We start from the raw sequence: 24455 nt of genomic DNA, 5'->3' as shown, positions 1-24455 counted from the left end.
TTTCGTTTCTATTCGATCTATTCGATCTAAAAAAAAAGAAACAATCTTTTTTTTTTTGAAAATTCAATTACTTGTCTATAAGCGCGTTAAAGGGAAATTTTGTTTATATCGCATTCAAATAAAATTTCCAAAATCCACTTTAACTAGGTTTCAACAGCCATTTGCGAGAGGTTTTATATAAAAAATGTGAATTTTGAATGTAATGTGTAGAGCTTATTATACCATAATTTTGATTCCATTGTAAATACTTTTTGACAAAATGAATTAAGCGATGGTAGAAAACAAAAACATAAAACAATATCACAACAAGTGAAATAAACATTTTTCATGTATAAATGTAAAATTAATAAATGAACATGGTCTAAAACAATTGTTCAGAATTTTAAACAAAATGAGATTAATATATTTTTTGTATATAAAATAATATTTATACAAAAATGGTTTATAATATGACATAACCACATTCTTTAACAAAAAAAAAATCATTCTCATAAATTGAGTAATTTCTTGTATCCTATTTTATTAATATATGGTTGATTAAAAAAAGCTAAAAGCTTTAAATGGATATTATATGACTTTTCTATTTCTTTTGGATGCTGTAGTAGAGAATTTATTTGGTGTGTATATATATACTGTAGATAAATGTTTAATGTGGAATTTATTGATTTTTTTTTTCAAAGCAAAAGAAAACAAAAAAAAAAAGTAGCATTTATTGCCATATGTGTGGTTTTGGTTACGTTTTGTTTAATATCGATTTATTTGTTTGATTTGTTTTGTTTTTATATTTATTTTTAAGTCTAAATGAAAACAAAGCTTAATTTATATAAATAGGATTGATTACATATTTTGTAAATATTTCTTTTTTTATGTATAAAACATACAATTGTAGTAATTATAATAATAATAATATTGATGTATACACACTCCAGGAAAAGAGAAGGCATTTTTTAAATTATTGCAAATAATTTTCATTTATAGTTATTTGTTGGTTCCTTTTCGTATTATTACAATAAAAATAATTTATAAAATAAAGAGACAAAAAAAAAACGGTTGTCCATAACAAAGGATTGTTCATATGTTCTTTGTTTTTCTAATACAAAATTAAATTATTTATTCACATTCCCGGTTTGAATTACTGTATATGTGAGTGTTTGTATGTGTATTGTGTACATGGTACATTTCTTTCATTACATTACAGTTTACAAAGACAAAAAAAAGAAGCTATGTATATTAAAAAAAAAATAAGAACTTAATTAAATAATTAATTTGCAAACTAAAAACAATACTTTATTTTTTATTTTTTGTTTATAAAAACAAATTGTGTGTAGGTTTTTTTCTTTCTTGCAAAATACAACATAAATTGTTTTGTGTTTATCATTTTTTTTTGTTTTCGTTTTGAAAAGTGGGGTTTTTTCGCATAAGTATTTCTGTTCTATTATTTCATGTTTTATGTATTTTTTTTCGTTTTCCATTTTTGTTTAATAGAAAAAGAAGAGAAAACATATATTAAATAAAAATGATGATTATATGTGGTGTTGTAGTTGTTTATGTTTTATTTATTACAGCAATTGGCAGCAATGAGTTTTGGTTTTTGTCGGCTCCCGTACCTCGGTTTGACGTTGTTTTTTACGTGTTGATATATCCCTGATAAGATCGAAAAATACCTAAAGAAATTTGGTTATAAAAAAAAGAAGAATATATTAACATTTGTTTATGTTGATGGAATACATATAAATTAAATATGATAAATTAATTAAGTGTATTGGATAGTAAAGCCAAGAGAGATAAACCAAAAAACAGATATCGAAAAATGAAAAACAAATAAGGATGAAATGAAAATGATTATATAAGAAAATAAGAGGTGGCGACATATTTTATTATAATTTATATCCAATAAGCCATAAAAATATTTACAAAATATACATTTCATTGTTTCTGTAGACAAAACAAATTTGTTGGATTTTTTTGTAGCCTTCCTATAGGATGAGGATTATAATTAGATTGTAATTCCCAGCAAAAAAATTTGTAAATTCTTCTTAAGGCACAACTTTAACAACACTTCCAAAAATGTCCTCCCAAAGATGTTCTTTATTTTAACTGCACAGGAAGTTCATTTGAGTCAATTTTTTATAACCCGCTTTTTTCATATTTTTAATGGGAAATTTAAAATTTTATTGTTTCAAATGGGTTAAAAATTAATAAAATAGTGCACATATATTATTATAATTTATATCCAATAATCCATAAAAATATTTACAAAATATATATTTCATTGTTTCTGTAGACAAAACAAATTTGTTGGATTTTTTTGTAGCCTTCCTATAGGATGAGGATTATAATTAGATTGTAATTCCCAGCAAAAAATTTGAATGTTCTTCTTAAGGCACAACTTTAAAAGCACTTCCAAAAATGTCCTCCCAAAGATGTTCTTTATTTTAACTGCACACACAGGAAGTTCATTTGAGTCAATTTTTTATAACTTGCTTTTTTCATATTTTTAATGGGAAATTTAAAATTTTATTGTTTCAAATGGGTTAAAAATTAATAAAATAGTGCAAATTATTTAAATTTTGCCGAAAAAAATGCTAAATCCTTTCTAGAAAAATTGCGAATTTTTAAAAATATTTAATGTCAAACGTTCCAGACAAGCGTTATAATACATTAAAAATCATAAAAAAATTTATGATTTTCGTCAAAATATCAAAACATTTCTTTATTCACATCCAATTCACTGGATTCGTATTACACCTTAAGAAGTGATGCAAATTCAGTGCAACGGCTGTTGAAATTGTGAACATTCGTTCTGTGACAAGCCCATGTTAAAATCATCGCTTCTGCGCCAATTTTGCACCACTTCCGAATCCAAAACAAGTAAGGAAAGTCTAAAATCGGGCGGGGCCGACTATATTATACCCTGCACCACTTTGTAGATCCACATTTTCGATACCATACCAAATCCGTCAAATGTATTCTACAATATTTATAGACTTTAAATTTAAGTCGGCTAATGTACTGAGGTGGAACACACTGTTAGGAAAAAAAAAATATGGGAAACATATAAATCTAAACCAATTTTGGGGCAACTTAGCAAAAGTGTATTTATGATTTATCGGTCGATCGATATGTATTAGAAATAAAGGAAGATTTGAGTTACTTTTACAAGTTTTCGACTTAGCAGTGGCGATTTTATAAGGAAATGTGGGTTTTCTGGCCATTTTTGCTCAAATCGGAAAAACATATATATGGAAGCTATATCGAAATCTGAACCGATTTGCACCAAATTTGACATGCATACTATGGTCATATGACGGAAAATCGGGCGAAACATATATATGGGAGTTATATCTAAATCTGAACCGATTTCAATAAAATTTTTCACACTTGACTACACTACTAATTGTACTCCTAGTGCAAAATTTCAATCAAATTGAGCTAAAACTCTGGCTTCTGGGGCCATATAAGTACATATCGGGCGAAATATATATATAGGAGCTATATCTAAATCTGAACCGATTTCAATCAAATTTAGCACACTTGACTATAGTACTGATTGTTCTCCTTGTGCAAAATTTCAAGCAAATTAGTTTTACACTTTGGCTTCTGGGTCCATATAAGTTCAAATCGGGCGAAAGCTATATCTAAACCTGAACCGATTTCTTCCAAAAACAATAGGGTTCTATTCTGCCCCAAAACAGAAACTTATACCAAATTTGAAGTCGATTTGACTAAAACTGCGACCTAGACTTTGATCACAAAAATGTGTTCACAGACAGACGGGCGGACGGACATGGCTAGATCGACTCAGAGACCCACCGTGAGCATTATTGCCAAAGACACCATGTGTCTATTTTTTCTTGGATGGGGACGAAATTTTTGATAAATTTGAGGATTTTTGTGTGTTTTTTTTAATCGAATCGGTAAAATAAATCAAGTTTACATGAAATTCTTTTTATTTCTACATAATTAGAGAAGAGTCAAAATTACTTAACCATTTATTAAGACATTTTTCTACAATTGTGAAATCATTTCGTGAGGACTCGGGCCTAAGTGTTTCTCACTTCCCAGCAAAAAAAGCGTCGCCAAAAAAGTAGCGAAAAAGTTCTTTTTGGATCAGGAAGTAGTGCAAAATTGGCACAGAAGCGATGAATTTCCCATCAAAAAAAAAAAAAAAATTGGAATTTGTTCCACAAACATTTCTTTTAAAGCCCATCCCAGAATCCCCCATCGAGTTTCTTCAACTTGCGATGCAGCCATGTTGGACAAGTCCACAAACATTTCTTCTAAAGCGCATCGTGGGATCCCCCAATGATTTTTTTTCCACTTCCGATCCAGTCCTTTTGGACAAGTGCACAAACATTTCTTCCAAAGCGCATCTTGGGATCCCCCAATGATTTTTTCTACTTCCGATGCAGTCCTTCTGGACAAGTATTAGAAAGAACGCAATCAGGCTATTTTAAGTGCAAATTTTGGACAATTAAATTTTACAAAAAAAAAAAAAAATAGAAAACTAATAAAAAAAAAAATAAAACAAAAATAGAAAATTAATAAAAAAGTAAAAACATAAAAAAAAAAATAAATTTCATCCCCGCTGGGATTTGAACCTGTGCCGTTTGACTTTTTCGCTTCCATGGAAGTTCTTTTGAGAAGATTTTGCAAATTACGAGAATTTTTAATTTTTTTGTTGATTTTTAATGGAAAAAATATATTTATACGAAAATACATTTTTTAGAAAAATATTTGATAAAAAAATTGCCGCTGGTGAGATTTGAACCTGCGTTTCTTATTTTATCGTTCATACTAATAAAGAACTTCTCGAGAAGCAATTAGAATGTTATTCCTTGGTGTCGTATTACGATCATATTACAAACATTTGAATTGACTTTTCGACGCTTTATGTTCAATGGCGTTTGGGGCTGAGTGTGCTAAGGCGTTCTGTTATGGTGCCAGCAAACCCAGGTTCAACCCCTGGTCGGAGCGAAAAAGTTTTTCAAATTGTAAAAATTAGATAATAGGAAAATAATAATGTAATAAAACAAAAGTAAAATTGTTTGAAATAATGTTGAAAACAAAAGTAAAATTGTTTGAAAAAAATTATTTTCGCTTTTTAAATTTCTTCATTCAAATTAACTTCCAGGGCACAACTTCTAAAGCAATGCAAAGGATCCAAAAAGGGAGTACTTCCGTCCTATGACAAGCCCGTGTAAAATTCATTGGACATGATTCAAGTTTGCACTACTTCCGGATCACAGATTGGGGATCCAAACTACTGTTTTGGAAGCTCTTTTTTTGCTGGATTAACATGGGCTTGTCGTAGGACGGATGTCCACCATTTCAGCATCCGTTGCACTGAATTTGCATCACTTCTTAAGGTATGATCCGAATTCATTGTTTTGGATGTGAATTAAAAAATTTTGTGATATTTTGTCAAATAAATAATTTTTATAAATTTTTATGATTTGTAATGCATTCTAACGCTTGTCTGAAACGTTTGAATTAAAATACTTTGAAAGATTTAAAATTTTTTCGACAAAATTTCAATAATTGGTACCATTTAATTAATGCCTACACACAAAAAAATTTCACGAAAATTTTTCCAATTAAAATTTTAATTGAGTTTTAAAATATATTCAATTAAAAATTTAATTGATTCAACAAATTTTTTAATTGAAACAAAAATCAATCACAAAAATAATAGTATCAATTAATTTTTTAATTGGATCAATTAACTTTTTAATTGATCTTCAATTAATTTTTTAATTGATACTATCATTTCAGTGATTGAAGACATTTCAATTAAAAATTAGTTGGATCAATTAATTTCGTGATTGAATCAGAAAAATTTTTTTGTGTGTACTCTATTCTTAAACTTTTTGAAACACAAAAATTAAATTTACGCATTAAAAATAAGACAAAAGCGAGTTGTAAATAATTGAATTAAAAGAATTTCCTGTGTAGTTAAAATAAAGAACATCTTTGGGAGTACATCTTTTGGAAGTGCTTTTAAAGTTGTGCCTTTGGAATAACTTCCAAATTTTTTTGCTGGGTTATGAGTGTTCCTCATTGATTTGGACAATATATCCCAGAAACACAGAAATGTCCCACCTTTATATGGATCTACCACCAAATTTTATTAATTTAGTATTCAGAAGTAAATTTTCGATGATCGAACTGTCATTTTAATTTACGAGCATTTAGAAGACGATCACTGCTCTCCTGGTTTCGAAATCTTGGTCTTATTGCAGCCCGCAATATGATAAAAATTGTGTATTAGTTTAATTTATAAATTATTACTGATATTTTACCGCGTTTCTTTATTTTTTTCATAAAGGTTTTTAAAAATTTATTGGGGATTTTTGTGAAGAAGTTTAGTTTAACTTGGGGATTTTTGGGGGAAAATTGTCCTAATTTGGGGATAAATGTGATATATTTAACTGGAAAACCTCAAGTGCCCATCATTTGAGCCTTCCCGCATTTAAATGTGAATAAATCGTTTGTTTCTCGTACCATTGCTCGTTAGCGTTTTACATATATACAGGACTATAGCATTGCATTGCAGTTCCAAAAATTTGCAAGAACTCATCGGTACACAGAAAAAAAGTCCCAGCAAAAAAATTTGGAAGTTCTTCCAAAGGCACAACTTTAGAAGCACTTCCAGAAAATGTTTTTCATTTTTATTATCGGTTTATATGGGGCTATATATAATTATGGACCGATGTGGACCAATTTTTGCATGGTTGTTAGAGACCATATACTAACAACATGTACCAAATCTCAGCCGGATCGGATGAAATTTGCTTCTCTTAGAGGATCCGCAAGCCAAATTTGGGGGTCCGTTTATATGGGGGCTATACGTAAAAGTGGACCGATATGGCCCATTTGCAATAACATCCGACCTACATCAATAACAATTACTTGTGCCAAGTTTCAAGTCGATAGCTTGTTTCGTTCGGAAGTTAGCGTGATTTCAACAGGCGGACGGACGGACATGCTCAGATCGACTCAGAATTTCACCACGATCCAGAATATATATACTTTATGGGGTCTTAGAGCAATATTTCGATGTGTTACAAACGGAATGACAAAGTTAATGTACCCCCCCATCCTATGGTGGAGGGTATAAAAATTATAAAATCGAATAATTTCTTCTACATTGTATTACAGAAATAGGTTCTAAAAACTAAAAAACCTCGCGGAAGTGAGAATGCCGTGAGAGAAGTTAGGTTAGGTTAGGTGGCAGCCCGATGTATCAAGCTCACTTGGACTATTCAGTCCATTGTGATACCACATTGGTGAACTTCTCTCGTATCACTGAGTGCTGCCCGATTCCATGTTAAGCTCAATGACAAGGGACCTCCTTTTTATAGCCGAGTCCGAACGGCGTTCCACATTGCAGTGAAACCACTTAGAGAACTTTGAAACCCTCAGAAATGTCACTAGCATTACTGAGGCGGGATAATCCACCGCTTAAAAACGTTTTGGTGTTCGGTCGAGGCAGGAATCTAACCCACGACCTTGTGTATGCGAGGCGGGCATGCTAACCATTGCACCACGGTGGGAAGTTGCAACTAGCCAGAAAAGAAAACAATTTCTGAGTTAGGCTTTATGAAATTGTTTTTACATCCTGTAAAAGAATTAATGTTAACACAAAAAGTATATAATTTTCTTCCAAACAAACTTCCTTGCAAGGAAAATCAAATGGGAAACGATATTTGTTTGTCTACAATTTTGTTTGGAAGGAAAGAATAATTTTTTGCTTGTCGAACCCGCGCTTCCCTGAGAATGGGTTAAAAATACCTCGCAGCCACATCGTACAGCATGTGTGGACTACGCGGCCTTTTGTATGCGGCATAATTCGCACTAAAGGACGATAGAAATCAATTTTGATTAAAATCAAGTTTATGATAGTTCATACAATGTTGTTTAAATAGAAAATATTTTGAGTATGTATAATACAAGGCATAATTAATTTTAGTAAATATGTAATTAATGAATTCAATTATTCATCTTTTTTCTCTGCAAAAGGTTTAATAGATATATTATTTTGTTGAAAAAAAAAAAAAAAAAATAACCACCACCAATCATAGTAAAATATTTAAAAAATATCAAAATCAAAACCAATTGTGAGCAAAAGCAAAGAAGCTCAAAACACAAATTAAAGTACAAAAAACAAAAAAAAATAATTAAGGATGTTGTTAAAGGACTGGGGAATATATTTATGGATCATATAATTTAAGGGAATAAGGTTAGTAGGAAATAGAAACTATCAATGTACAATGTTACAAAAATGTATTTAATGTGTGTGAGTGTATGTGTATGTGTACGTGTATTAAATGTTATATTTACTATAAAATTTATAATTAATCTATAAGTTTTAGGATTTAGTAGGGAAAACAGTTTTATATGTAGGTTTATTGGTATGCACCTATTGCCTAAAGATGTGTACACTTCAATCTCCTTTTCTTGCATTTATCTTTTGCTCGCCCGCTGGTCGCTTTTGAATCTTCGGTTTTGCGTGATCTTATTTCGCGCATCAGATCGAAAAATACCTGAAGAAAGATTCCCACATTTGGATTTAATATAGACCCAAATATCGTTGGATATAAAGCAAAAGAGAGATTAATTAATTAAAAAAAGAATTTTATAGAAAGATTTTCAAATTGTATACAGAGTAGGAGAGAAAGAGATACAAGATAAAGAATAAAACAGAAGTAGAAGATATAAAAAAAGTTTACTTTTCTTTTCTAAATTATATGTTTTTGTTTTGTTTTTAAAAGCATATGTAAGCTAAATAAATTGTTCTATGTTGAGTTATTCTATGGTAAAGGATACTCTTGTAAATTATTGATCTAGAAACAAAAGATTTGCAGCAAACAATAAGAAAATAACTAAAGTTGTTTATCTAATTACTTAATATACTTATAATAAAACAAATGAATACAAAAATATTAAAAGTATGTCGTATACATAGATTTTATGCAATAATAAAAACTTTATTTATGTGATGGGCCGAATATTTTATTTTGTCCCCACTGAAGTATTACACGAAGAGAAGGAATGAGAAGGAATCCTCAAATATATTTCAGGAGCGTAATGTTTCTTTTTTCATGGAGAACATGGACCCTTTTTTTTCTTAAAAAACAAGTAAGGAAAGTCTAAAGTCGGGCGGGCCCGACTATTTTATACCCTGCACCACTTTGTAGATTTAAATTTTCGACACCATATCACATCCGTCAAATGTGTTCGGTGCTATATATAAAGGTTTGTCCCAAATACATACATTTAAATATCACTCGATCTGGACAGAATTTAATAGACTTCTACAAAATCTATAGACTCAAAATTTAAGTCGGCTAATGTACTAGAGGGTGGACCACAATGTTAGTAAAAAAATATGGGAAACATTTAAATCTGAAGCAATTTTAAGGAAACTTCGCAAAAGTTTATTTATGATTTATCGCTCGATATATATGTATTATAAGTTTAGGAAAATTAGAGTAATTTTTACAACTTTTCGACTAAGCAGTAGCGATTTTACAAGGAAAATGTTGGTATTTTGACCATTTTTGTCGAAATCATAAAAACATATATATCAGGTTGGCTGATAAGTCCCCGGTCTAACAAAGAAAAACACATTTTTTTGTCAAAATTCGTTTCTATTATTCAACAAAGTTCCCTTCAAGTGCGATACAACGATTATAACGACCTTCCAATTTTTTGATACCATTTTGGTAGTACTCCTTCGGGTTTGGCTCAAAATAGGCCTCAGTTTCGGTGATCACCTCTTCATTGCAGCCAATTTTTTTCCCTGCGAGCATCCTTTTGAGGTCTGAGAACAAGAAAAAGTCGCTGGGGCCAGATCTGGAGAATACGGTGGGTGGGGAAGCAATTCGAAGCCCAATTCATGAATTTTTGCCATCGTTCTCAATGACTTGTGGCACGGTGCGTTGTCTTGGTGGAACAACACTTCTCTTCTAAAGATAATCGATAAAAATTATTCCATGCGCATCCCAAAAAACAGAGGCCATTACTTTGCCAGCGGACTTTTGAGTCTTTCTACGCTTCTGAGACGGTTCACCGGTCGCTGTCCACTCAGCCGACTGTCGATTGGACTCAGGAGTGTAGTGATGGAGCCATGTTTCATTTATTATCACATATCGACGGAAAAACTCGGGTGTATTACGAGTTAACAGCTGCAGACACCGCTCAGAATCATCAACACGTTGTTGTTTTTGGTCAAATGTGAGCTCGCGCGGCACCTATTTTACACAGAGCTTCCGCATATCCAAATATTGATGAATGATATGACCAACACGTTCCTTTGATATCTTTAAGGCCTCTGCTATCTCGATCAACTTCATTTTACGGTCATTCAAAATCATTTTGTGGATTTTTTTGATGTTTTCGTCGATAACCACCTCTTTCGGACGTCCACTGCGTTCACCGTCCTCCGTGCGCATTTCACCACGCTTGAATTTTGCATACCAATCAATTATTGTTGATTTCCCTAGGGCAGAGTACGGAAACTCATTATCAAGTCAAGTTTTTGCCTCCACCGTATTTTTTCCCTTCAGAAAACAGTATTTTATCAAAACACGAAATTCCTTTTTTCCAGTTTTTTCACAATAACAAAAGTTGCTTCACAAAAGACGCTCTATCTCACAAACTAATTGACTTACAGGCGTCAACTTTTGACACGAAGTATTTGAAGGTTGGTACTACATAAAAATAATATGCATTTAATACTAGCGACGCCATCTATGTGTCAGACCGGGGACTTATCAGCCAACCTGTTATGGGAGCTATATCTAAATCTGAACCGATTTCAACCAAACTTTCCACGCATAGCTACAATGCTAATTCTACTCCCTGTGCAAAATTTCAACTAAATCGGAGTAAAAAATTGGCCACTGAGGTCATATGAGTGTAAATCGGGCGAAAGCTATATATGGGAGCTATATCTAAATCTGAACCGATTTCAACCAAATTTGGTACAGACAGTTGGAATGTTAATTCTACTTCCTGTGCACAATTTCAAGTAAATCGGATTAAAAAAGATTGGCCACTGTGGTCATATGAGTCTAAATCGGGCGACCGATATATGGGAGCTATATCTAAATCTGAACCGATTTCAATAAAATTTGGCACACTTGACTACACTACTAATTGTACTCCTAGTGCAAAATTTCATCTGAGACCATATTAGTCCCTATCGGCCGCAAGATATATATGCGAGCTATATCTAAATCTGAACAGATTTCAATAAAATTTGGCACACTTGACTATAGTACTAATTGTTCTTCTTGTGCAAAATTTTAAGCAAATTAGTGTAAAACTCTCGCTTCTGGACTTTTTAAAATCCATGTAACTTTTTTGTTTATGAATATAAGTAAATACTTCAAAAGCAAATGTTTCATATTTTCTTAAGATCTTTATAATGGTTATCAGAAATGGGCATCATAGGGTTATACGAAGCGAAATAAAAAAATTAAAAATCAAATTTGACGTTGGAGTCAAAAATGACCAATGCACGAAATATAGGCCCTGATCAAACACGAACAACGATATGCGTTTCTTTTCGATCGGACTTCAAATGACGACACAGCACAATAAATTGTATTTCGGGGGGTCGTAGGGTGCACGGACAAAGTTTTGGTGTTCTGAAATTGTCTTCGAATATGCTACAAAACTGGGGGGTGACCGCATCAACTTTTTTTTCCTTTAGGCCGTGACCCTATCTAGTGTTCATGCCAAACATACATATATGTTTGCCGAAATCAGATACATAATTTCCGAGTATGTAACATGATTGAGCACGATCCAGCGCTACAAAAGAGAGCCTCTAGATCAAGCAGCGTACCAGGCAGGTTTGAACAGTATTCATGAGGATAGAGTAGCTGAAGCGGTGAGAAGCCACAAGGTTAAATCGGTTCTCGGAGTCCGACCACCGCCCATAGCACCGGAGGGAAGAGACCTCCCACGGCAGACTAGGGTGGTTTTAGCCCAATTAATATGAGACAAGTGCAGCCGCCTCAATTCCTACTTATAAGTGATTTTATAGCAGCGTAGCTGACGTATGTTCAATTTGCAACCAAGGGCCACACTACATCTTGTTTCTTGCCCAGCTAAACCAACCCGACTTACCACCAGATCACTCTGGACACACCCCAACTTAGTCGCAGAGTTCCTCGATCTGGCCACATGTATATGAGAATCGGCTCAATTCTACTAATCAACTTTTGATGTTGGCCAAAATAACTTAAAAAAAAAAATAATAACAAAAATCAAGAAGTCGACATTGACTGAAAAGGGGAATATGATGCATCATATAAAAAAGCATGCCCGGTTCCAAAGATTTTGTCTTTACTTTAACAATTTTGGTATTGATTCCGAGCCAAAGAAGCGGAGAATACAAGTAGGGATACGTTTAAGACACAATTCTCTTTTAAATTTGGGTTTTGTGTATTTGCTTCTAGGAAGCAAATTTTAATTTTTCGTTTTTTCAGCTTTCTTTCTTCATATGCTATCAAAGTCCTTTAAAAACGAGTTAACGACAACTTTATTTTCCAAATTCAGACTCGACTTTCAGTAGTAATTATGCTATGTTTCAAATAAAAAACGTCTTTAAAATAAAGTGTTGGAAAACATGTCCTATTTGTGAACGATTTTTTGCCTTGTAGTCAAGTTGCAAGAAGTCAACACATTTTTGAAGACAATTTCATTCATTTTAAAGAATTTTTATAAATTATTAAAGTCAAGTTGACCTTTTTTTCTTGCATGTTATGATATCCATTTTTTATGTCAACTCACTTAATTATAAGGACAATACGACTTCATTGAAGAGTTTATCGACTTTTCGACAAGAAAAAAAACTTTATATTAGAGAAATGCGTCTTCTATGATAAGCAAAATTTGCATTCGTATTTTAAGGACATGAAATCTTTGGCCTGAAAACAATATTTTTTTTTCAGTGTGCAAATATTTCTGTGGTAATTCTGGGAGAATTATTTTAAAAATTATTCTAAACGGGATACGTTTGTGAAGTCATGCAGTGTATATTTATGTGCGAAATTATTATACACTCAAAAAAAAGTGAACCCTATATGGCACTAAAGCCATTTTAATTATATTTTAGTTCATGCATACCCTCCACCATAGGATGGGGGGTATATTAACTTTGTCGTTCCGTTTGTAACTCAATTATAAGGACAATACGACTTCATTGAAAATTTTATCGACTTTTGGACAAGGAAAAAAAAAATTTATATTAGAGAAATGCGTCTTCTATGTTAAGCAAAATTTCGTATTTTAATGACATGAAATCTTTGGCCTCAAAACAATATTTTTTTCAATATGCAAATGTTTCTGTGGTAATTCTGGGAGAATTATTTTAAAAATTATTCTAAGCGGGATACGTTTGTGAAGTCATGCAGTGTATATTTATGTGCGAAATTATTATACACTCAAAAAAAGTGAACCCTATATATGGCACTAAAGCCAATTTAATTATATTTTAGTTCATGCATACCCTCCACCATAGGAGGGGGGGTATATTAACTTTGACATTCCGTTTGTAACACAACGAAATATTGCTCTAAGACGCCATAAAGTATATATATTCTGGGTGGTGGTGAAATTCTGAGTCGATCTAAGCATGTCCGTCCGTCTGTTGAAATCACGCTAACTTCCGAACGAAACAAGCTATCCACTTGAAACTTGGCACAAGTAGTATATATCGGTCCACTTTTACGTATAGCCACCATATAAACCGATCTGCAGATTTGGCTTGCGGAGCCTCTAAGAGAAGGAAATTTCATCCGATCCGGCTGAAATTTGGTACATGGTGATAGTATATGGTCTCTAATAACCGTGCAAAAATTGGTCCACATCGGTTCATAATTATATATAGCTCCCATATAAACCGATCTCCAGATTTGGCTTGCGGAGCCTCTAAGAGAAGCAAATTTCATCCGATCAGGCTGAAATTTGGTAGATGGTGTTAGTATATGGTCTCTAACAACCATGCACAAATTTGTCCACATCGGTCCATAATTATATACAGCGCCCATATAAACCGATCTCCAGATTTGGCTTGCGGTCCGATCCGGCTGAAATTTGGTACATGGTGCTAGTATATGGTATCTAACAACCGTGCAAAAATTGGTCCACATCGGTTCATAATTATATATAGCCCCCATATAAACCGATCCCCAGATTTCGCTTGCGGAGCCTCTAAGAGAAGCAATTTCCATCCGATCCGGCTGAAATTTGGTACATGGTGTTAGTATATGGTCTCTAACAACCATGCAAAAATTGGTCCACATCGGTCCATAATTATATATAGCCCCCTTATAAACCGATCACCAGATTTGACCTCCGGAGCCTCTTGGAAGACCAAAATTCATCTGATTCAGTTGAAATTTGGTACGTGGTGTTAATATATGGCCTCAAACTCTCATGCAAAAATTGGTCGATATCGGTCCATAATTATATATAGGCCCCATATAAACCGATCCCCAGATTTGACCTCCGGAGCCCCGTGGAAGAACAAAATTCTTCCCATTCGGTTGAAATTTGGTACGTGATGTTAGTATATGGTATCCAACAACCATGCAGGAATTGGTTCCTATCAGTTCATAATTATATATAGCCCCCATATAAACCGATCCCCAGATTTGACCTCCAGTGCCTTTTGGAGAAGCAAAATTAATCCGATCTGGTTGAAATTTGGTACGTGGTGGTAGTAAAGGGTGATTTGTTAAGAGCTTGATAACTTTTTTTTTAAAAAAAACGCATAAAATTTGCAAAATCTCATCGGTTCTTTTTTTGAAACGTTAGATTGGTCCATGACATTTACTTTTTGAAGATAATTTCATTTAAATGTTGACCGCGGCTGCGTCTTAGGTGGTCCATTCGGAAAGTCCAATTTTGGGCAACTTTTTCGAGCATTTCGGCCGGAATAGCCCGAATTTCTTCGGAAATGTTGTCTTCCAAAGCTGGAATAGTTGCTGGCTTATTTCTGTAGACTTTAGACTTGACGTAGCCCCACAAAAAATAGTCTAAAGGCGTCAAATCGCATGATCTTGGTGGCCAACTTACCGGTCCATTTCTTGAGATGAATTGTTCTCCGAAGTTTTCCCTCAAAATGGCCATAGAATCGCGAGCTGTGTGGCATGTAGCGCCATCTTGTTGAAACCACATGTCAACCAAGTTCAGTTCTTCCATTTTTGGCAACAAAAAGTTTGTTAGCATCGAACGATAGCGATCGCCATTCACCGTAACGTTGCGTCCAACAGCATCTTTGAAAAAATACGGTCCAATGATTCCACCAGCGTACAAACCACACCAAACAGTGCATTTTTCGGGATGCATGGGCAGTTCTTGAACGGCTTCTGGTTGCTCTTCACTCCAAATGCGGCAATTTTGCTTATTTACGTAGCCATTCAACCAGAAATGAGCCTCATCGCTGAACAAAATTTGTCGATAAAAAAGCGGATTTTCCGCCAACTTTTCTAGGGCCCATTCACTGAAAATTCGACGTTGTGGCAGATCGTTCGGCTTCAGTTCTTGCACGAGCTGTATTTTATACGGTTTTACACCAAGATCTTTGCGTAAAATCTTCCATGTGGTCGAATAACACAAACCCAATTGCTGCGAACGGCGACGAATCGACATTTCACGGTCTTCAGCAACACTCTCAGAAACAGACGCAATATTCTCTTCTGTACGCACTGTACGCATTCGTGTGGTTGGTTTAATGTCCAATAAAGTAAACTGAGTGCGAAACTTGGTCACAATCGCATTAATTGTTTGCTCACTTGGTCGATTATGTAGACCATAAATCGGACGTAAAGCGCGAAACACATTTCGAACCGAACACTGATTTTGGTAATAAAATTCAATGATTTGCAAGCGTTGCTCGTTAGTAAGTCTATTCATGATGAAATGTCAAAGCATACTGAGCATCTTTCTCTTTGACACCATGTCTGAAATCCCACGTGATCTGTCAAATACTAATGCATGAAAATCCTAACCTCAAAAGAATCACCCTTTATATGATATTTAACAACCATGCCAAAAGTGGTCCATATCAGTCCATAATCATATATAGCCCCCATATAAACCGATCCCGAGATTTGGTTTTGGAGCCTCTTGAAGGAGCAAATTTCATCCGAGTGAGTTGAAATTTGGTACATTGTGCTAGTATATGGCCGTTAACAACCATGCCTAACTAGGTCCATATCGGTCTATAGTTATATATAGCCCACAGATAAATCGATCCCCAATCACACAAAAATTGGTCCATATCAAGTTCATAATTGTATATAGCCCCCATATAAGCGAACCGCATATTTCAAGTCTGGCTCTCTAAGTACCGTGCAAAAGTCCATATCGATTCGTAATTATTTGTAGATTTACCCATACATACCCTTTTTGTCTAATATATACCACGTATGGACTAACTTACAATTTAGAAGACGATGTTAGAAATGTTTAAGTATTACCAGAACCCAAGTAATTCGATTGTGGATGACAGTCTTCCGTAGAAGTTTCTATACAATCCATGGTGGAGGGTACATAAGATTCGGCCTGGCCGAACATACTGCCGTATAGTCTTGTTATGTATTAAGAAAGTTTCCTTGGCTTTAATAAGTTTTTGCGTATGTTAGTTAAATGAAACTAAATTTTCTCAAATTATCCAAAATTTTCCTTCCTGATGGGTTCACTGTTTTTTGAGATGAGCAAAAATTCTTTCTTAAAACATCATTTGAAAGAAAAGTACCATTATTTTTATACGTAGTTCAAAATTTTCCAAGTATCCTAGTATATGCATATGTTATTGACCCGATTTAAAAGACTTAGTACTTAAGCATTCTTAGTTTTCTAATCTAGTTCATCTACATTTCAATCTTGAAAGTGTGCTTCACAACTACAGCAAATCTATTCCGTGAGCCTTTGTGATAAAAAAACATTTAAAAAAATATATAAAATACAAAACAAAACTAAATGCTAACCTAAACTAAACGAAATATATGCTGGAGGGGTGGTACTATTTAAAAAAAGTACAGAACAAAACAATTGATATGTAGTTCATTTTTTTTTTTGCAAAGTGTGAGATGACAAAACTAAAATTGTATAGCCTTTGATCAAAGGATATAAGGGAAAAGGACAATTTAGAAATGAACAAGAGGAAAACATAACAACAATGAAACTTAACATGTATCACTGGACAGCCAACAAACAAAAAAAAATACAAACAACATGAAAACAATTACAACATCGACAATAATGGTAAAAGAAAAATATTCAATAAAAAAAACTTAAAAATTATGAACATCAACTTTAACAAATACAGCTGCATTAAAAGAAAAGAAAAATATAAATAAAAAGGAAAATTAAAAAAAAATACAACTTTTTTCCCCCTTTCTTGAATTTCAGAATTCCAAACACAGAACTCTTATGATTGCCAGGGGATAAAAGATGGAAAGTGAAGAACTGATAGAGATAGAGGGCGAGGTGAGGTATAGCTAGCAAGAGCATAATGACGAAATGTAAAACTTACCTTATCGACATTTGCACGTGTTTTGGCTGATGTTTCCACATATGGCACCTGCCATTGTTGAGCTCTCTGCTCACATTCGTTTAGGGGAACTCTGCGTCTGTCACTCAAATCGCATTTATTACCAACCAGCAGGAATGGTATGCTTTCGTCATTTTTAACACGTAATATTTGTTCCCTGTAAAAGAGATGAACGAAAGGTAATATTGTTAGTAACAATAGTTGCACAGTCAGTGATAAATATCTGACAAATCTATATATACAACAGGAGATATCCAAATGTTTACAGCATCATAAACATTAATTGAAAAATTTAAGCAATTCAATTTCTTAATTTTGGTAAAAAGAAACTGATAACTGGACGTCTGATCGGTATTTCGTCCCCATTAAGAGGTTTGCCTTTTATATTTCGGAATTGGGGAAAAAAGACAAATATATACCTTTCATCGAAAATCGTTATATTGTTTTTGAAAATATTCCCCATTTAGATCTATACACTTTTGCATGCGTCGAAGCACTTTTACCACTCTGATTGAGGTATCTCCAAAACATGCATTCTGAACCATCAACCGTGTCTTCAGGTGTCGAAAAAAGTTTACCTCTCATTTTAATTTTTACGACTGGGAATAAAACGAAGTTATTCGGTGCCAAATCAGAACTATACCCATCAAATTGATGTTTTGAGAGCTGAAATATGCCGTTGATTTAGTTGATGTGTGAGAGTTCGTATGGTCGTGGTGAAGAATAATTCGTCATCGGAGGTTGGTTCTCCTGATTTTTTGGAAGCCAACTGGAAACCAAATGTCTATATACCACTCATAATTAACTGTTCTGCATAGTCCTAGTGATCAGTGGTGGCAACTGTTTTGCTCAAAATCGTCAAGATGTCAAATATGTTTCGGCAAAATTGTCAAGTAGTCCCAAAAAATTTGTCACCCATAAAACAGCCGAAAATAAGGATTTAGGAGGAAAATAAAACTTTTATTCAAACAAAAACATAAGAATATATTTCAATATAGTTGAAATCGTTAATTTAGTCATCTAAATTTCAGTTTTCTTAAACGTAGAATTATTTTAAGATATGACTAGAAACAATATTTCTGATGTGACTACATTTTAAAGCACTAGACGTTCGGTTTCAATTTGTTTAATAAATGTTTCTTGACAGAAAAATCCAATATTAAAAAAATAACTCCGACTTAGAGGTATATTCTATAGAAATACAATTTTGACAAAATCTTCTATAGAAATAAAATTTTGACAAAATTTTCTATAGAAATAAAGTTTTGACAAAATTTTCTATAGAAATGAAATTTCAACAAAATTTACTATAGAAATAAAATTTTAACAAAATTTTCTACAGAAATAAAATTTTGGTAGATTATTTTTGGCTCGAGTGGCAACCATGATTATGAACCGATATGGACCAATTTTTGTGTGATTTGGGATTGGCTATATAACTATAGACCGATATGGACCAATTTGGTATGCTTGTTAAGGACCATATAACATACTAACACCACGTTCCACATTTGAACCGGATCGGATGAATTTTGCTCCTCCAAGAGACTCCGGAGTTCAAATCTGGAGAACGGTTTATATGGGGGCTATATATAATTATGGACCGATATGGACCAATTCTGGCACGGTTGTTGGAGACCATATACTAATACCATGTTCCAAATTTCAACCGGATCGGATGAAATTTGCTTTTCTTAGAGGCTCCGCAAGCCAAATCTGGGGATCGGTTTATATGGGGGCTATATATAATTAGGAACTGATGTGGATCAATTTTTGCATGGTTGTTCGAGGCCATATACCAACATCATGTACCAAATTTCAGCCGGATCGGATGAAATTTGTTTCTCTTTGAGGCTCCGCAAGCCAAATCTGGGGATCGGTTTATATGGGGGCTATATATAATTATGCACCGATGTGGACCAATTTTTGCATGATTGTTAGAGACCATATACCAACACCATGTGCCCAATTTCAGGAGGATCGGATGAAATTTGCTTCTCTTTGAGGCTCCGCAAGCCAAATCTGGGAATCGGTTTATATGGGGCCTATACGTAAAAGTGGTCCGATATGGCCCATTTTCAATACCATTTGGCATAAATATTATGATTATTATATGGTTATTTGCCATAAATATTATAGTATGGACCAAATGGTCCCTTAACCTGGGATTCGTAAGTTTTTTCTAACCTAAGAGCAAGGTTAAAATCGTCGTCAAATCGTCACAACCCAAATTTACTCTCAAAAATTGTCAAAATGACGAAAAATCGTCGCTAGTGATATGATTGCGACATATCCAGTTTCCGAAAAAGCAGTGAATCATTTGTGCTTTGGAACAGCTTCGTACGCAAGCAACTTTTGTTGGATATGGCTCATCTTGGAACAACCATACAGTCGACTGATGTTTACTTTCGGTCAAATGTTCCTACAATATTGAATGTATGCTGGTCCTGCATATGCCTACGATTGTTTTAGTTTCACGATAGGTTGCATGGTGATCTTGCAATATTACTTGGCGCACTGAATCAATGGTTTCCGGAACAACAACTGTATTTGAACGACCCTCACGAAATATGTCTTGGACTGAACTATGACCTCGGTTGTTTTCACAATACCATTGATAACACAGGGGGACAGTGGTTCTGTTGATTAAGAACTGAATATCGTTTTAAGGGTATTTGGGACGCTGAATCCAAATCTGCACTTGTTTTTTTTTTCTACCAGCTCGATTTTTCGAGATATACTGTTATGTTCAAAATTAAGGCCTTTCCGCTACATATATTGGAATAACTTGGAAACGGTTCAACATATTAAACCAAGTGAAGATTTGGATTCAGCGTCTCAAATAACCTTAAAAACAATATTCAGTTCTTAAACAACAGAACCATAATTGTCAGTTGATGAAAATAACAGCTATGTAGACCAGGGGGTAGTATGTTGGCTTACAAACTGTATGGTCCGTGATTCGATTCTCAGTCCAGGCGAAAGGTAAAAAAATTATAAAATCGAATAATTTCTTCTACATTGTTTTTATTACAGACAAGTAAAGAAAGTCTAAAGTCAGGCGGGGCCGACTATATTATACCCTGCACCACTTTGTAGATCTAAATTTTCGATACCATATAACATCCGTCAAATTCATACATTTAAATACCACTCGATCTGGACAGAATTTGATAGACTTCTACAAAATCTATAGACTCAAAATTTAAGTCGGCTAACGCACTAGGTTGGAACACAATGTTAGTAAAAACAAGTACATACGGCCGCAAGTTCGGCCAGGCCGAATCTTATGTACCCACCACCATGGATTGCGTAGAAACTTCTACGAAAGACTGTGTTGGACCACTTTTGGCATGGTTGTTAAATATGATATACTACCACCACGTACCAAATTTCAAGCAGATCGGATGAATTTTGCTTCTCCAAAAGGCACCGGAGGTCAAATCTGGGGATCGGTTTATATGGGAGCTATATATAATTATGGACTGATAGGAACCAATTCCTGCATGGTTGCTGGATACCATATACTAACATCACGTACCAAATTTCAACCGAATGGCAAGAATTTTGCTCTTCCAAGGGGCTCTGGAGGTCAAATCTGGGGATCGGTTTATATGGGGACTATATATAATTATGGACCGATATGGACCAATTTTTGCATGGGAGTTTGAGGCCATATATTAACACCACATACCAAATTTCAACTGAATCAGATGAATTTCCGGAAGTCAATAGGTTCCGGAAGTCAAATCTGGTGATCGGTTTATATGGAGGTTATATATAATTATGAACCGATGTGGACCAATTTTTGCATGGTGGTTGTAGACCATATACTAACATTCAGCCGGATCGGATGAAATTTGCTTCTCTTAGCGGCCTCGCAAGCCAAATCGGGGGATCGGTTTATATGGGGGCTATATATAATTATGGACCGATGTCGAGCAATTTTTGCATGGTTGTTAGATACCATATACTAACACCATGTACCAAATTTCAGCCGGATCGGATGAAATTTCCTTCTCTTAGAGGCCTCGCAAGCCAAATCGGGGGATCGGTTTATATGGGGGCTATATATAATTATGGACCGATGTGGACCAATTTTTGCATGGTTGTTAGAGACCATACACTGACACGATGTACCACATTTCAGCCGGATCGGATGAAATTTGCTTCTCTTAGGGGCCTCGCAAGCCAAATCGGGGGATCGGTTTATATGGGGGCTATATATAATTATGGACCGATGTGGACCAATTTTTGCATGGTTGTTAGAGACCATATACTAACACCATGTACCAAATTTCAGCCGGATTAGATGGAATTTGCTTCTCTTAGAGGCCTCGCAAGCCAAATTTTGGGGTCCGTTTATATGGGGGCTATACGTAAAAGTGGACCGATATGGCCCATTTGCAATACCATCCGACCTACATCAATAACAACTACTTGTGCCAAGTTTCAAGTCGATAGCTTGTTTCGTTCGGAAGTTAGCGTGATTTCAACAGACGGACGGACGGACGGACGGACGGACGGACGGACATGCTCAGATCGACTCAGAATTTCACCACGACCCAGAATATATATACTTTATGGGGTCTTAGAGCAATATTTCGATGTGTTACAAACGGAATGACAAAGTTAATATACCCCCCATCCTATGGTGGTGGGTATAATATGGGAAACATTTAAATCTGAAGCAATTTTAAGGAATCTTTGCAAAAGTTTATTTATGATTTATCGCTCGATATATATGTATTAGAAATTTAGGAAAATTAGAGTCATTTTTACAACTTTTCGACTAAGCAGTGGCGATTTTACAAGAAAATTGTTGGTATTTTGACCATTTTTGTCGAAATCAGAAAAACATATATATGGAAGCTATATCTAAATCTGAACCGATTTCAACCAAATTTGGCACGCATAGCAGCAATGCTAATTCTACTCTCTGTGCAAAATTTCAACTAAATCGGAGTTAAAAATTGGCCTCTGTGGTCATATGAGTGTAAATCGGGCGAAAGCTATATATGGGAGATATATCTAAATCTGAACCGATTTCAACCAAATTTGGCACGCATAGCTACAATGCTAATTCTACTCCCTGTGCAAAATTTCAACTAAAGGGTGATTTGTTAAGAGCTTGATAACTTTTTTTTAAAAAAAAAACGCATAAAATTTGCAAAATCTCATCGGTTCTTTAGTTGAAACGTTAGATTGGTCCATGACATTTACTTTTTGAAGATAATTTCATTTAAATGTTGACCGCGGCTGCGTCTTAGGTGGTCCATTCGGAAAGTCCAATTTTGGGCAACTTTTTCGAGCATTTCGGCCGGAATAGCCCGAATTTCTTCGGAAATGTTGTCTTCCAAAGCTGGAACAGTTGCTGGCTTATTTCTGTAGACTTTAGACTTGACGTAGCCCCACAAAAAATAGTCTAAAGGCGTCAAATCGCATGATCTTGGTGGCCAACTTACCGGTCCATTTCTTGAGATGAATTGTTCTCCGAAGTTTTCCCTCAAAATGGCCATAGAATCGTGAGCTGTGTGGCATGTAGCGCCATCTTGTTGAAACCACATGTCAACCAAGTTCAGTTCTTCCATTTTTGGCAACAAAAAGTTTGTTAGCATCGAACGATAGCGATCGCCATTCACCGTAACGTTGCGTCCAACAGCATCTTTGAAAAAATACGGTCCAATGATTCCACCAGCGTACAAACCACACCAAACAGTGCATTTTTCGGGATGCATGGGCAGTTCTTGAACGGCTTCTGGTTGCTCTTCACTCCAAATGCGGCAATTTTGCTTATTTACGTAGCCATTCAACCAGAAATGAGCCTCATCGCTGAACAAAATTTGTCGATAAAAAAGCGGATTTTCTGCCAACTTTTCTAGGGCCCATTCACTGAAAATTCGACGTTGTGGCAGATCGTAAGTCTATTCATGATGAAATGTCAAAGCATACTGAGCATCTTTCTCTTTGACACCATGTCTGAAATCCCACGTGGTCTGTCAAATACTAATGCATGAAAATCCTAACCTCAAAAGAATCACCCTTTAAATCGGAGCAAAAAATTGGCCTCTGTGGTCATATGAGTGTAAATCGGTCGAAAGCTATATATGGGAGATATATCCAAATCTGAACCGATTTCACCCAAATTTGGCACGCATAGTTACAATGCTAATTCTACTCCCTGTGCAAAATGTCAACTAAATCGGAGTTAAAAATTTGCCTCTGTGGTCATAAGAGTGTAAATCGGGCGAAAGCTATATATGGGAGATATATCCAAATCTGAACCGATTTCAACCAAATTTGGCACGCATAGTTACAATGCTAATTCTACTCCCTGTGCAAAATTTCAACTAAATGGGAGTTAAAAATTGGCCTCTGTGGTCATATGAGTGTAAATCGGGCGAAAGCTATATATGGGAGATATATCCAAATCTGAACCGATTTCAACCAAATTTGGCACGCATAGTTGCAATGCTAATTCTACTCCCTGTGCAAAATTTCAACTAAATCGGAGTTAAAAATTGGCCTCTGTGGACAAATTAGTGTAAATCGGGCGAAAGCTATATATGGGAGCTATATCTAAATCTGAACCGATTTGGCTGATATTTTGCAAGTTTTTCGAGACCCATAAAATATTCGGATATACGGAATTTAAGGAAGATCGGTTGATATACACGCCAATTATGACCAGATCGGTGAAAAATATATATGGCAGCTATATCTAAATCTGAACCGATTTTTTCCAAAATCAATAGGGATCGTCTTTGAGCCGAAACAGGACCCTATACCAAATTTTAGGACAATCGGACTAAAACTGCGAGCTGTACTTTGCACACAAAAATACATCAACAAAAGACAGACGGACATCGCTAAATCG

At 34.6% G+C, this 24455-nt stretch overlaps 1 protein-coding gene across 3 annotated transcripts in view; it reads right to left on the bottom strand.

Annotated features, from left to right (window-relative positions):
* Positions 1-722: 722 nt before the first annotated feature.
* Positions 723-24455, bottom strand: part of Rala (Ras-like protein A) — a 106891-nt gene continuing 83158 nt past the window's right edge. For 2 of the 3 annotated variants that reach the window (XM_075299615.1, XM_075299614.1), the window contains 3 exons: positions 17561-17735; positions 8423-8546; positions 723-1664 (listed from right to left, as the gene is read on the bottom strand). In XM_075299615.1, the coding sequence (XP_075155730.1) occupies positions 8430-8546; positions 17561-17735 (292 nt within the window). In that variant the 3' untranslated portion in view covers positions 723-1664; positions 8423-8429. The remainder of the gene's footprint in view (positions 1665-8422; positions 8547-17560; positions 17736-24455) is intronic. The other variant, XM_075299616.1, reaches the window with a different exon arrangement.

Source organism: Haematobia irritans, chromosome 3, assembly GCF_050003625.1.
Source record: "Haematobia irritans isolate KBUSLIRL chromosome 3, ASM5000362v1, whole genome shotgun sequence".
Lineage (NCBI taxonomy): Eukaryota > Metazoa > Arthropoda > Insecta > Diptera > Muscidae > Haematobia > Haematobia irritans.
This window is presented reverse-complemented; position numbering and strand designations above follow the sequence as displayed.